At 50.2% G+C, this 13,117-nt stretch overlaps 1 protein-coding gene across 12 annotated transcripts in view; it reads right to left on the bottom strand.

Annotated features, from left to right (window-relative positions):
• Arntl (aryl hydrocarbon receptor nuclear translocator like) overlaps positions 1–13,117 on the bottom strand; it is a 95,694-nt gene that overhangs the window by 11,363 nt on the left and 71,214 nt on the right. For 7 of the 12 annotated variants that reach the window (XM_023719390.1, XM_023719393.1, XM_023719388.1 and 4 more), the window contains 5 exons: positions 9,389–9,481; positions 7,587–7,704; positions 4,654–4,803; positions 2,234–2,480; positions 879–985 (listed from right to left, as the gene is read on the bottom strand). In XM_023719390.1, coding sequence (XP_023575158.1) covers positions 879–985; positions 2,234–2,480; positions 4,654–4,803; positions 7,587–7,704; positions 9,389–9,481 — 715 coding nt within the window. The remainder of the gene's footprint in view (positions 1–878; positions 986–2,233; positions 2,481–4,653; positions 4,804–7,586; positions 7,705–9,388; positions 9,482–13,117) is intronic. The other 5 variants (XM_023719391.1, XM_023719389.1, XM_023719394.1 and 2 more) reach the window with 1 other exon arrangement.

The following is a 13,117-nucleotide window of genomic DNA, read 5'->3' as shown; positions in this document are numbered from 1 at the left end:
CAGGCACTGGAGATGGGAAGAGACAGGATGTGTATGACTCCCGCTTTCAGGAGAGGAATGAGTCAGGGCTGTGGGGAGGAATCAAGGGACCCAAGTCTTGAAGGATAAATCCATTTGTCAAGAGGAGAAAGAGGAAAGAACCCAGCAGTGCTGGAGAAGCACAGGGCCCAGCAGGGAGGCAGCAGTGTGAGGGTTCAGCTCCAGCAGCCTCCTTGGCAGGAGTGGGGAGGAAAAGCCCAGGAGGCGGGGAAGGTCTTGAGTTTGATGTTCAGCAGTGTTCCAGGCTTGGGTGTAAAGGCAGGAGGGCTGTAAGCAGGGGTGAGACACTATTAGGGTCGATCTACCGGAGGATAAACAGGATCACTGTGGAAGAGGCCTGGGGATGAGGGGAGCAGGGAGACCTGTGGGGAGTTCATCTCAAGGCTGCAGTGGGCACAAACGCTTAAACAAGGGTCACGGCAGTGATGGCGGGCAGTGATGTCGCCCTGAGACTGCAGATGCTCTTGAAGGAGGGGTCAGTGCTGGTTCCTCAAGAGGCTGCCTATGTGGCCACACCATTAGTCAAGCAGGAAAACACAGAGGGGTACATGTTTGTATGGAAAAGAGAATCAGATCCGACTGGGGTGCTAAGTCTGCAGGGTGTGGGAGGCCCTAAGGAGAAAGGCCTTCCAGTAATGCAGTGCCTATGTGGAGAAGACTGTACAGCTGGGTGAGGCATCTCTAAAGGGACAGCCAGCGCCTGGGTCCTTAGCCCCTCTCCATACAGATGTAAAGGAGTCCTGGGCTCCCTGACTCCCACACTCCAGGGACAGAGCTCGCTGGAAGGTCACAAGGGCTCATCTAGAAGTAAGGGTGACATTTCAGACTGCCACACTTACCTTGCCTGTGACATTCTGCAAGATGTCCTATGTCATCTTGATGAAAATATTCATAACATGATGTTCCTAGAAGTTCTTGTGGTAAATATGCCAAAATAGCTGTTGCCCTGAAAGAGAATAAGGAGATTTTTTAGAGAAGAAAAAGCCATTCAGACACTGACTAGCAACTTTGCAGTTGAGAAAACTGCCACAGCTGACAAGAGCAAGGTCAAAGCTGAGGGCGAAAGGCCAAAGGGGCTTTCAGAGACCTTACTATGTGAATCTTTTTTTCCCAGGCTTTCTGAATTTAATCAAGGCTGTAAAAATAGGAACAGAAGCCTTTCAAAGGGACTGTTACCACAAGAAATCAAATTTTAGGAGGCTTTCTCATGGCATCTGTATACTGATCTGGTAGAAACGTAGAAATGCAAACCTCAGTGCAAAGCCTCACTTCTACTTTCACCAGGAAGCCCAACTCCAGCTGTAGCATCTGGGGCCTTGCGGTGGATCTGAAGATGTGGCCTGCTTTTTTTCTAGTACTTTCTGGCTATGTCTAGTATCCAGAAAGATGATTAACATGTGAGTATTCATAAGAGAGGTAGCCAACCACAGTAAATCTGGGGCCCTGGTTACCACCTCCCACGGATCCAGTAGTAGGCTGGGGATCGAGGAGGCTGGACAAGATCAGTGTGGTCTAACAGAACTTTCGGAAGTGACAGAAATGTTCTGTGTGCCATTAGCCACGTGTGCCTGTCCAGTGCTTTAAGTGTGGCTTCTGAGCCTAAAGAACTGGCTGTTTTATTTTAATTGATTAAATTTAAATAGCCATATGAGGCTACTATACCCAGTGACCACTGTACGGGACACCTCTAGATAAATAATTGTCCCCAAATCTTATATTCCAGTCAAGCTAGCCTGCCACAGATTCAAACATTATGTCTACTTTGTCTTTTCAGCCATGGACATCGAACCACCCCACTGAACAATCTTTTTGCCCAGTCCTGGGGACTGGGCCACAGGCCTTCACACTGAGCTATATCCCCAGCCCTTTAAAAAGTTTTTATTCTGAGACAGGGCTTTGCACTAAGTTGCTCAGGCTATGCTTGAGCTATGATCCCTCTGCCTCAGCCTCAGGCTGCTGGATTACAGGCATGCGCCATCAGGCCTGGCTTGCAGTGTCTTTATGCACCAAAGAGTAATGCAGAAGGAAAAAAATGTCTCTATTTATGGCCTTACCTAAGGAGTCTCATCTTTGTCGCTTCCCTGTCTTCCTTTATCCTTAGAAAAGCTATCTGTCAGCCCAGTTGTCTCTGCTTTTCAGCTCCTAGCTAAAATCTTATACACCCATTGCACAGGGGTAGCATGTGGATGCTTACCTCTGGTCTACAAAAACAAACTTTCCATCTATTGCGTGCCGAGAAACATACTCCATAGCTTTCACCCTGATTTCCCCGTTCACGGGTTGTGGGACCACGTGAGAGTGCAGCCGTCCGATGGCGACAAGGCAGCTGAGGTTGCACCCCTCGTTGTCTGGTTCATTGTCTTCGTCCAGCCCCATCTTTGTGGGGGGCCAGCTTTTCAAATAGCCTGTGCTGTGAATTGTGCAGAAGCTTTTTCGATCTGCTGGAAAGCAAAGGCCATGGTTAGGTCAGTGCTGGGGCAGCCAGTGGGCGGGTATATAATATAGGTAGAGAACCAAAAAATTTTAAAAGCCAAGGTTTCACTCTCTAGAAGTTAGCATCTAGTGAATGGGCCAGATAGAGACAACACTCAGCCAGTGCTGGTACACCATGGGCACCGCACACACCAGGGCAGTAGAACCTACCTGAGGAAAGGAAGCCCCCCGAAAAGCCAGCCTCAGAGGCTGAGGGCCTGAGTAGCAGCCGAGGGATGGCAGGTGGTGGTAGAGAATGTGCAAGGGCCCCAGGGGCATGTCCCCTATGAGAAACAGCAAGGAGCTCTTGGGGCTGGAGTGGAAAGGAAGGCCAAGGGTGGAGAGGAAGGGAGGCAGGTGGAGGACAGATCATAAAGGCCATGAGTTCCTTGCTAACAAATACATTCGCTGTTTTTTTCCCACCAGAAAGGCAATGCAGAGCATTCAAGAGTGGTCAGGAGGGCAACAGCAAACTCGCATCTTGGAGCTGAGTGGTAGGTGAACTTGAGGGAGTGGAAGGAGGCGGGGAAGCCGGGTTCACCAGCCAGTGGTAACGACAAAGCAAGAGTCGATGAAGACTGAATGGTGGCAGAGAGGGCTGACAGGTCAGGAAGCAGGAGAAATTTCTGAGAAATATTAAGAATTTGTATGAGTATCATGCACAAATGAAAGAAAGAAAATAAGGATGGCTGCCAACTTTCTTGGACCAGGTGGTTGCTGTTGTCATTCACTGATTCAAGGAAGAGAAAATGGATCAGACAGAAAGGGCAAGATTCCAAGATGGGGTGCATGGAGTGTGGGGCACCAGTGGACTTCAATACCAAAGCAAGTGTCATGGGGGGCTCACCAGGCTACCGGAATACAGTGGGAAGCAAGTCAGGCCTGCTTGGGGGACATTATGGGGAGTCAGGAAGGCAGACTTAAAGTAATGATCACACTAACAACTACAGAACAACACTATAAGAAACCCTAAGGACAAGCCTGCAGGTGCCACAGGAAGACACCAGACAGTCTGCGGCTACAGTAAGCAGAGGAAGGGGGCTGAGGGGTGGGGAAGAAATTCCCACCTGCAGTGGTGGCAGTGTCATTGAGAAAGGGAGTTGCATGGCTTGGATGTAGGGTAGGGACAGGCACAGGGTTGTGTGGGCATCTTAAATATGCCAAACTTTTCTTCAAGAGAAATGGGGAACAAAGGTTGTAAACAGGAATGGACAAAAAGATTTGCTGTTGAGTGGATCATTCTGGTAGCTGGGTGAAGGGGCGGAAAGCCACACGGCACCTACTGCGCAGCACTGAGGGCAGCCTGGATCTGTATGACGGTGGTGAGCTGGGAGGTGGGGACTCAGACATCACACAACACCCACAGCTGGGGCTGGTTCCTGCGATAGGACTTGGTAACTGATGAAGGGTGAATGAAAGGTGAGAGGGTAAACGTGCCTCGCAGGCCTCCAGCATGAACAGCTGGCTGTGCGGTGGTGCCAGCGATACTTGGGAGGGCCTCCGGTGGCAAGACTGCATGTATCACACGTGAGATGCCTCCGAGACAGCCAAGCAGAGAGAGCTGCTAGGCAATATCTATCTGGAGCTCAAAAGACGAGCCTTGGCTAGAAATGTGACCTTGGGGGCTGTTGGCATATAAGCAGCGTCTAGAGCTATAGGTGTGGGTGACACTGCCTGCGGATCAGTAGAATTCCAAGAGAGCCCCAGGACAGAGGGGAGGAGCCAGCTAAAGGCACTGGAGAGGCTGGAATGGCAGAGGACGGGAGATGAAAGAAGGAGGTTTTGTGGAATGCTAAGGGAGAGAACGTTGCAGGTAGGAACAGTGGGAAATGCCCATTGCATGCGGCAGCATGAAAGACACTGTCAAAGCTGGCCAGAGCAACTGTGGTCCTCTGGTGGGTGACCAGGAGGCGGCCAGAGCTGTGGCTGACAGAAATCTTCCCAAGCACACAGGACAAACGAAATTTAAACAGAAGGAGCCTACCCACAGATCTATTACCATGGCAACATGTCAGGGCTGGCACAAGGGGACAGCAGGGCCCTAGCTGCAGCCCTGCAACCTGCCACTACGGCCACCTGAGACCCCCACCGCAGAAAGCAAGCCTCCCTGTCACAAAATGCTAACCAGCTGTGAAATTGTACCTTTTTTCTTTGAGCAGGTGGAGGGGAAGTCCTTGTCTTCCACCTTTACTGAAGGCCTGTTACACTTCATCCTACAGAAGAAAGAACGTCGTGCTCCAGAACATAATCGAGACGGCCCAGGGGTTATATCTGTTTTAACTGGAAGTCCAGCTGCAAATCAACACACAAAATGTGATGACTGAGAGTAGTGCTGTCTGGCAGGAAAGGGAGTGCGACCTTGAACAGAGTCTTTGTCTTCACCGCCTCATGTTTTATAACTATGACGTTGGGAACAACATTTCTCTCCAGCTTAGACCTCAAAAGATAAACTAAGGATCGATGCGCTGTTAATGTGGAAATGTTTCCCGATCACACAGAAAGCGCTGCTGGGCACATAGCCTGCGTGCAGCGCATGGCATTCTTGTCCAGCAGAAACTTACAGAGGAGAGGGGAAAAGGGAGCACCCAGGAGAGACTGCTGCAGCAGGGCCACATGCAGGAGCACCACGTCAACCCGGGCCCCTCAGGAGGAGCCCGCGCTGGAACTCAAAGGATGGGCAAGATGCGGACACCGGAGTGGCAGGGAAGACTGTTTTAAATTCTCAGCCTGGCTGGAGGTCAGAGTCCCCTACAAAAGAATCTGTGCTTTATCAGCTCAGATTCTTCGAGCCCATTCTGGATCTGTGCTAATCCACGCATAGCCATTCGCTGCGCGCAGCTATTGAGCACCTGGACGTGGCTTTCTGAACTGAGATGTGCTGTTAGCGTGAGACACACAGAGGGCTTCCGAGATGGCACCAAAAATGAGAGGGAACTTACTCATGCTTTATGATGATTACATGTCACATAATATTGGTGAATTACTAGATTAGATAAAATACAAACATTATTTAATGAGCAAGTTATGGTGCTGCAACTTGGTAAGCTGATCATTTGCTAAATGAAGAACTATACAGCATGTGCTTTACAGGACTCAGAACCAAGAAATGGTCAAAGGAAACCCCAGCGTGATGACTTTGCTTCTACTTGCGTAACTGTCACACTGGAATGTGCAACAGACACGCGGACAGTGTGTCCTGTGCAGTACTGTGTAGGTCGGGATACCATGCCGAAAGACACAGGCTGTGGGAACAAGATACATGCCCAGAGCTATACATGTAAAGTTCACAGATCTGAGCAGCAGCTGAGTCTGAGCAGTCCTCAAGCAGGTCAGTCATTAAATGAGGAACGTCCACATAGCATTAAAATTATTTTTACGTTTTAAAATGTGGGTACTAGAAAATGTAAAAATCACACATGGCTCATGCTCGTGGTTTGTGTTTTGTTTCTGTGGGGCTGGGCTGGCTGTTCCAGATCAGCTGACTTTATAGCTAGCTGGAGGACAGCAAGGCCACACCGTGAAATCCCTGGGGGGCCGATGTGCGTGCTCTGGACAATACAAGGTGGGGGCTTCCGATCACATGGTCTGAGAAGGGCACACCCCAGGCTACCTCCTCCCGCCAGCCTCCCACATGGCCACTTCGCTGGCCACCTCCCAACGCCTCCCAGACTGCCTGCCTCACCAGGAGCAGAGCCCTTCGCACACCGTGCTCCAGCGCAGGTCTCTGGGCTCCCTACCGCTGAACCTGGCCACTGATCAGTTCCTGTGTCTCCTCCCTCATCAACCGGCAAATGCAAATTCATCCTTGCAAACCCACCCGACTGTCGGCTACTTGGTGGTGCATGCCCTTGCACCCACGTTGGGATGACTGATCCCCTTCCCTGCGCTGCTACTGTTCTAGAGGCTGGTGCCCCCGCACAGGACCCTGGCTGCCGGCAAACGCCGATGCAGAGCGCTCCTTTCCTTTGGCCACTAAAAAGATGCTGAGGCCAGACTGTAAAAGGGGAACAATACCAGGACCTAGATTTTACTTTTAGGAAGAAGATAAGTGCCTTAATTAAAGATATTTCATTTTTTAATTAATTTATTTTTGAGACATGGTCTTGTACAGCTCAGGCTGGTTTTGAACTCACTATGTGGCCCAGACTGGCTTCAACCTTCAATAATCCTCTTGCCTGAGTCTTTTGAGAGCTGGGATTACAGGCATGCACTACTACACCTCACTTTAAAAGGGGACTTTAAAAGAGATTCTCCAGTGGATTTCTCTCAAGGGTTAAGACAAAATGCTCAGAAGCGGGAACATATTTGGGCCCTGATTGCCCTGGGCTGAGGTCAGAACAAGGCTGATATTATGCTTGCTATGTGCAGGAACTACCCTGCATGGCTTGTATAGTATATTAATATTTAATTCTTTCAACAACTCAAATAAAATAGGCACTGTTTGCAGATAAGGAAACTGAGGCACAGACAGCTTAAATAACTTGCTGAAAGCCACACAGCTAGCAGTGGTCGAGCCAGAGCATGTGCCCAGCAGTCAGCCTCCAGAGTCCACGCTCTGCTCTGAATGGCAGAAGTGCACACAGCTTCTGACAAGGCCCCAGGGGACAGCTGCAGGGCCTGGTGGGGACTCCCAGGTGGGGGTGCAGGAGCAGGAGGCTGTGGTGGGAAGGAAGCCAGGAGGGAGCCACCTAGCGAGCACCAGCCGGTCAGAGACAGCACGCCCACAGCTACGTTTTCATGCTGCTCTCTGCTGAGACGGCACATGTGTGGCTCGGATCGAGAGGCCTGTGCTGGGAGGATGAGCTGAGTGGCGCGGGCCCCGAAAACTCAGGCAGGAGGGAGCACCTAGGGCCTGAGGAAAAAAATAACTACACATCTGAAAGAATTAAGTCAAAGGAATTCTTTCAATGAATTTAGATATTCTTTTCTTTATGTAATATCTTTAAAAACCCCAAGAATGTAAATAATTCTATTTAGCACAGACAGCAGCTGTGGCTGAGAGACAGGGAAGCAAGGCAGGCAAGGGCAGGTGCTCACACGGGCTGCCAAGCAGCAGCAGCCTTCCTGGTACTCACTTTTTGCATCTATGAGCCGCTCCCGGGGCGCGGTGTCCGAAGACGAGAGCTGCTCCTTAACTTTGGCGATATCTTTAGGATGCAGGTAGTCAAACAAACTCTGACCAATCAGATCATTCTGTGGGCACGGAATGTTATAAATGACAGTTCAGCCTCAGGAGGGATGCAGCAAGGGCTCAGCCTACGCACCCCTTGCCTTGATGTCCTTTCTGTGTGTTTTTTTTTAATTTTATGTATTTGGCACAGGGTCTCACTACAGAGCTATGACTCATACTGATGCTCCTGTTTTCAGCCTCCCCAGCACTGGGCTTATAGGCATGTGCCTGCAGGCCCAGACTCAGTCACCACTCAGAGAATCCCAGGGGTGGGGCCAGCGGGGCACACCTTATCAAGGATGGAATCCCAGTCCCTGTGCTTGCCTAAGCAAACACTTCGTCTGCTGAGCTAGCTCACCGGCCCTCGTTTCTGTATTCACTGAGGTACAGGGGATGCACCCAGCGCCTCGCAGTGCTGCGCAGGCGTTGTGCCACTTGGCACCCCAGCCCCTAGCTTGTATTCTGAAGCACAAGAATCTCTAGTGTCTCATAAGCGACCCTGTATACGTGTCCAGCACTTGCCTAGACGGACACAGTGAAGGAGGCATCTGGAGGGCAATTCTGATCGTGGGCGAGGGGGACAGTTTCCGTTACACATAGTTCACCCTCTGAGACAATCTGACAGTGTGTATTCTTTGTCACTTTCTGATGCCCACAGTCCTCAGGAAGGCCCAGAAGGGGGGACCACTCTGGCTTGAGCTCATATAGTAAGCCTTTCTCTCTCTTTTCTCTTTCCTTTTGATTTATTTATTGGATACAAGATCTCACAATGTAGTGATCCTCCTGTCTCAGCTCCTCAGTGCTGGGATTTTAGGCAGGCACCACCACGGCTGGTTTCAGGGCTGGCATGGCATGTCCAGGGTTCCAGGGCCGGCCTGTGGTACCAGGGATCTAACCCGGGTCCTTGCGCTTGTCAGGCAGGTGCTCAGACCGCCGCGCTATCTCCCCAGCCCTATTAAGCCTTTCTCCAAGCCACATTTCCATGTGCTGCAGCTGCCTCAGCTGTTCACAGAGAGTATATAAAACTTTTGAGAATGAAAGAAGTAAAATATTTCAGAAAGAAAAAAATGACATTAATACTCATTTATATAGATGCTATTTTAGGGCTGGGGAGATCGCTCAGCAGCATAAGCACCTGCCTGGCAAGCCCAAGGCCCTGAGTTTAATCCTGGTACTACAAAAAAAAAAAAAAAAATTTTTTTTTTTTTTGATTCAGTTCTGCTTACCAAGCTTCTATGCAAATAGCCGTATGTGAATGAGAAAATCAATGAACAAAAATTCTAGGGAAACAGTGGGTAAAAAGCTTGGTTCTAGCAGCTTTTGCATGTTCCTCTTGATCCACAGTCCAGCATGAAAGCAGCAGGCAAGGACGGTCCTGCCAAGAGGCAGCTGAGGCTGTGCTGCCTGCCGTCACTGCGCGTGGTGAGGGCCCCCTGGGCTCAGCCGTAGCTGGGCCTTGTCAGGCAGCCTCACTGCCCACCCCAGGCCACGGGGTGGGCTACTGGCTTTACAGCAGTGAGATAGCTGCACGGCTGCTGGGCAGAGCAGGGCCACAGCGTCTCGTGCAGGAAATACTGGGCATGTAAAAGACTCTTCTAAGTTTAAATTCATTTTTCTGCTAAGAATTTTCTGGAAGGATCACTTCACATGTGACACACTGGGGCGGGGCTCTGTCCCCCCGAGGGGAGCACGAACGCCTGACAATACCTGGCTGTAGTTGAGAATCTTGAAGACGGACTCTGAGACAAAGAGTATCTTCCCTCGGTCACATCCTACGACAAACAAAAATCCATCTGCTGCCTAATCAGGAGAAATGGATAATCAATTTATCACACTTCAGGACACAGGATTTGTACTCACGCTGACAGTACATCAAGGATTTGTTTGCAAAGTTTTCAAAACACAGGAGCGCTCACCGATAGCTCCACGAGTGCCCAAAGACGGGACGCTTGGAACAAACAGTCTACAAGAACGGCAAGACTCTAAAGTGGATATGTGCGTCTCCGTATCGCTTAACAACTGAGGGGCATTCCAAGGAGAGCGAGTTCTGCAGAGCAAAACCCAATACTCTACATAATATGCACAAATAAAAATGCAACGAGTTTTGTTTCAAAACAGAATTCAGCTTAAAATGTTTCTTTTGACTTAATGAAGGCCTGGAGAAATCACATTTCATTCTTTGAGTTACGGCAGTACTGTGGAGAACTCCAGAGTGAGGGACTGAAAGGACGCTTTCCAAACAGAGTCCCATCTCTGACATCTCACGCACCCTCATCTACAGGCCAGCTGCGGTTTGCAGTGTCTGGCGTGGAGTTTTGTTTCCATTTCTATGCTGAAGGCTGGGGTGGGGCTGGATCACTGCTATGGTTTTATCTCCATCCTAGAATGATTCCCACGTAACAGGGTTGGAAAGTACTGCTCTCAAATACCCTTCCTTCTGGGCTATTTAAGAAAAAAAAAAAAAAAAAAAAAAACCTCCCATTAGATTTTTCTTACCTATTCTTAAGCCTAAATACAGATGAAAATCTAAAATGCCAATAAAGACATTTGGAAAAGAACTGCAGCAGGCCAGTCCCAAAGCTGCCGCCCGCAGGTGCCAAGGCCGTGTCCACACACTCGCACACATCCTCCACAGCAGATGGTGGATGGCGCTCAGCCCTGGCTGCCAGGGCCAGGGCATTGGCCCCCAGCTGTCACACAGTTGCCCTGTTCACTCTGCATGCCTTGTGCTGGCACACAGTGTGGCTGCCGTTTATGCTTGTGTGCCAGCAAAACCTAGAGAATCTGTTTTCCAACAAAGGACCTTTGGGATGTAGCTGAATTCAAAGAACCAGGAAAGGAATTCATGCCCTACAAGTTAATGGGACGGTGCGTGCTCCTGTGCTGGGACAGCAGTGAGGAGAGGTGAACAGAATTGCCATGCCCCGAGAAGCCGGCAGGAGCTGGGGCCCACCCTCTCCTAAATCAGGTCCCTCAGCTGGCCCAGGGCACGGGGGACAGTGAGGGGAAGGAACTTTCCAATCACCATCTGCTGGAAGCCTCATTCTGTCAAAAACTCAGATATTAATAACTTCCTCATTTGCCTTGCACACAGCCTCAATGGATCACCAGGGAAGTGTCACAGGCTGTCACTGATGTGGGGACGTGGCATAAAAGATGCTGCTGGGATGTCCCCGTGAGGCTGCTGAGCGGAGTCAGGCCTAAACAGACACAGAGCAGAGCGGATTATTCAATCCAGGAACAGCAAGCAGCAGTGCGGCCATGGGTGGTCAGAGCAGGGAGGCTCTGAGCCCACCAGGAGCACACAGGGCCACGGCAGTGCGGAGGCCAGGCCTCTTCCTGTGGCGGGCATGGTAGTGAATGACACAGAAGCCCTGGAGGGTAGGCCTATTTTTCAAATCTTGGGGGAAGAGGACTGACATTATAAACAATATGGCTGATGGATTCCTGGCATAGTGCATTAAAGATACTTTTAAAATTATACATCTGAAATATTATTTTTTTAATTTTTATTTTATTTTATTTTTTTGTGGAACTGGGAATTGAACTCAGGCCCTTGCACTTGCCAGGGAAGTGCTTATTCTATTGAGCCATCTCCCTGGCCCCCTGAAATATATAATTTTTTTATTAACAAATCAAATTGCCAACATGGTATTCAGGACCAAGATTTTCAAGAGGGTGCCTGCGGGGCATCAACCCAAGTGAGGGCTGCAGGTGACTGTACAGGTTGTTTGCAGCCCTGGAGATGCTCAGGCCTAGATTATGTTTGACTTCAGTGAGTTCTCTGTGAACAAGGGCAGGGAGGTGGTGGGCACAGTTCGTGTCTGAGTAACTGGGTCCTGACAGGAAGAACCAAAGGACCATCATGAAGAGGCTGGAAAGCCTAGGCCCTGCCTGGAATGTTGACCGTTGAGCTGACGTTCCTGGCGTAGTATCAGACATTTGGCAACACAAACATGCTTGAGCTGGTGCAAAATGAGAGGCAGTGGCCAAGGGCACACCTGGAGACCCACAAGCCACCAAAGAGGCAAAAGGTCATGCCAAGCTGCTAGGGAGCCATTTGATTGATTTTGACAGAGACATAAGAGAAGTCCAATCTTGGGCTCAAAAATACAAACTGCATCTATATAACAGACATAAAACCTGACCTAACAAAAGATGGTGCCCAAGAGGGCTGGAAGCAGTCTTGTAGCTGCCCAAAAGGTGGCACTAATAAGATGATTTTGATGGCCCCTGTCAAGCGCAGGCCAGCCAGGTCACAGCTGAAGTAATAAACTGTGTTTGTGGCAACTGCACTGTGGCACATGGACCAAGTGGCAATGGAGAGTGTGTGACAAACACTTTTCAGGAAGCCAGCTCCAGCCTCCTCCTGTGAGCCATGGAGGCTGTCAAGGGCTCCTGCACCCTCTGGAGCTGGAGGTAACCTGCTCCAGTTCAGTGCTGGGTCTCTAAGAGGGCACATCCCTTCCCAGGCCGCAGCCTCAGCCTCTCTCCCCTGCTGGTTGGTCTGCCCACGCACAGCTGGCCCTTCACCTTGCTGTGTGGAGGAGGAGGGGAGATGTGCACTTAGGAAAGTTCTGTACAAACACAGAAAGAATCTGGTTCCTGTCAGCCTCAATAACCAGTACTGCAGCCCCGCATAACCCTCCCACAGCCAGTTACCCTGGAGGAACAAAACTGTACTTTTTAGAACAGTACTGAAGACTTAACCCAGGGCTGCGTGCACTCTAGGCAAGTGCTTTACCCTTGAGCTATAGACAGCTCTAGCCCTTCCTAAGTTTCACTTTGAGATGCTCCTGCGGACTGCCCACACTGATCTCACTTGAGCTCTTCCTGCTACAACACTGTACTTATCTGTCAGGTCTGTTCCTCAATGCTCGAAGATCTCCTGTCCGATAGAACACAGAGAGAGAATCCTGGAGCCAGCAGACCGGCCCGACGGCTGGACCTACCGAGCGCCTGAAGCCAGGGTGAGTGCAAAGGAGGCTGCCAGGGCTGGGCTGGAGCACCCCTTTCCTGGGGCCCTGCAGACTTCTGCTGGAAGGGGCCTGAGCAGGTAAGGTCACCTCCTGCGGTCTGGAGGGAGGGGCAGGCACCCTGCCTTTTAGTCACATTTCCCTATTTTGCATTTTACAGCATGTAAGAGGGTGAGATGCTGAAGTCAGTGTCTTGGCTTCTGTTTCCAAGTTAATCCTGCTCTCTCCAGTAGCACCCTAGAGCCTCAAGTACCTCTAATCTTGCATGGAAGCCAGCAAGCTCCACAGTGTCACCCTCACCGTCTCTGCAGAGGCGAGGCAAGATAAACAGAGCCCCAGAGCCATGCAGGCGACCACACGCACCTCTGCCACTTATTTCCCTCTGGCACCTTTAGTGTTTTGATGGATTTGGGTGTAATTACTTAGGTGGATTTTTCTGTGCCATGGTTAAGTATGGAGA

Source organism: Octodon degus, unplaced genomic scaffold (genome assembly GCF_000260255.1).
Source record: "Octodon degus isolate 3935 unplaced genomic scaffold, OctDeg1.0 scaffold00067, whole genome shotgun sequence".
Taxonomy (NCBI): domain Eukaryota; kingdom Metazoa; phylum Chordata; class Mammalia; order Rodentia; family Octodontidae; genus Octodon; species Octodon degus.
Note: the sequence above shows the minus strand (reverse complement) of the source record. Positions and strands in the feature narration are given on the sequence as shown.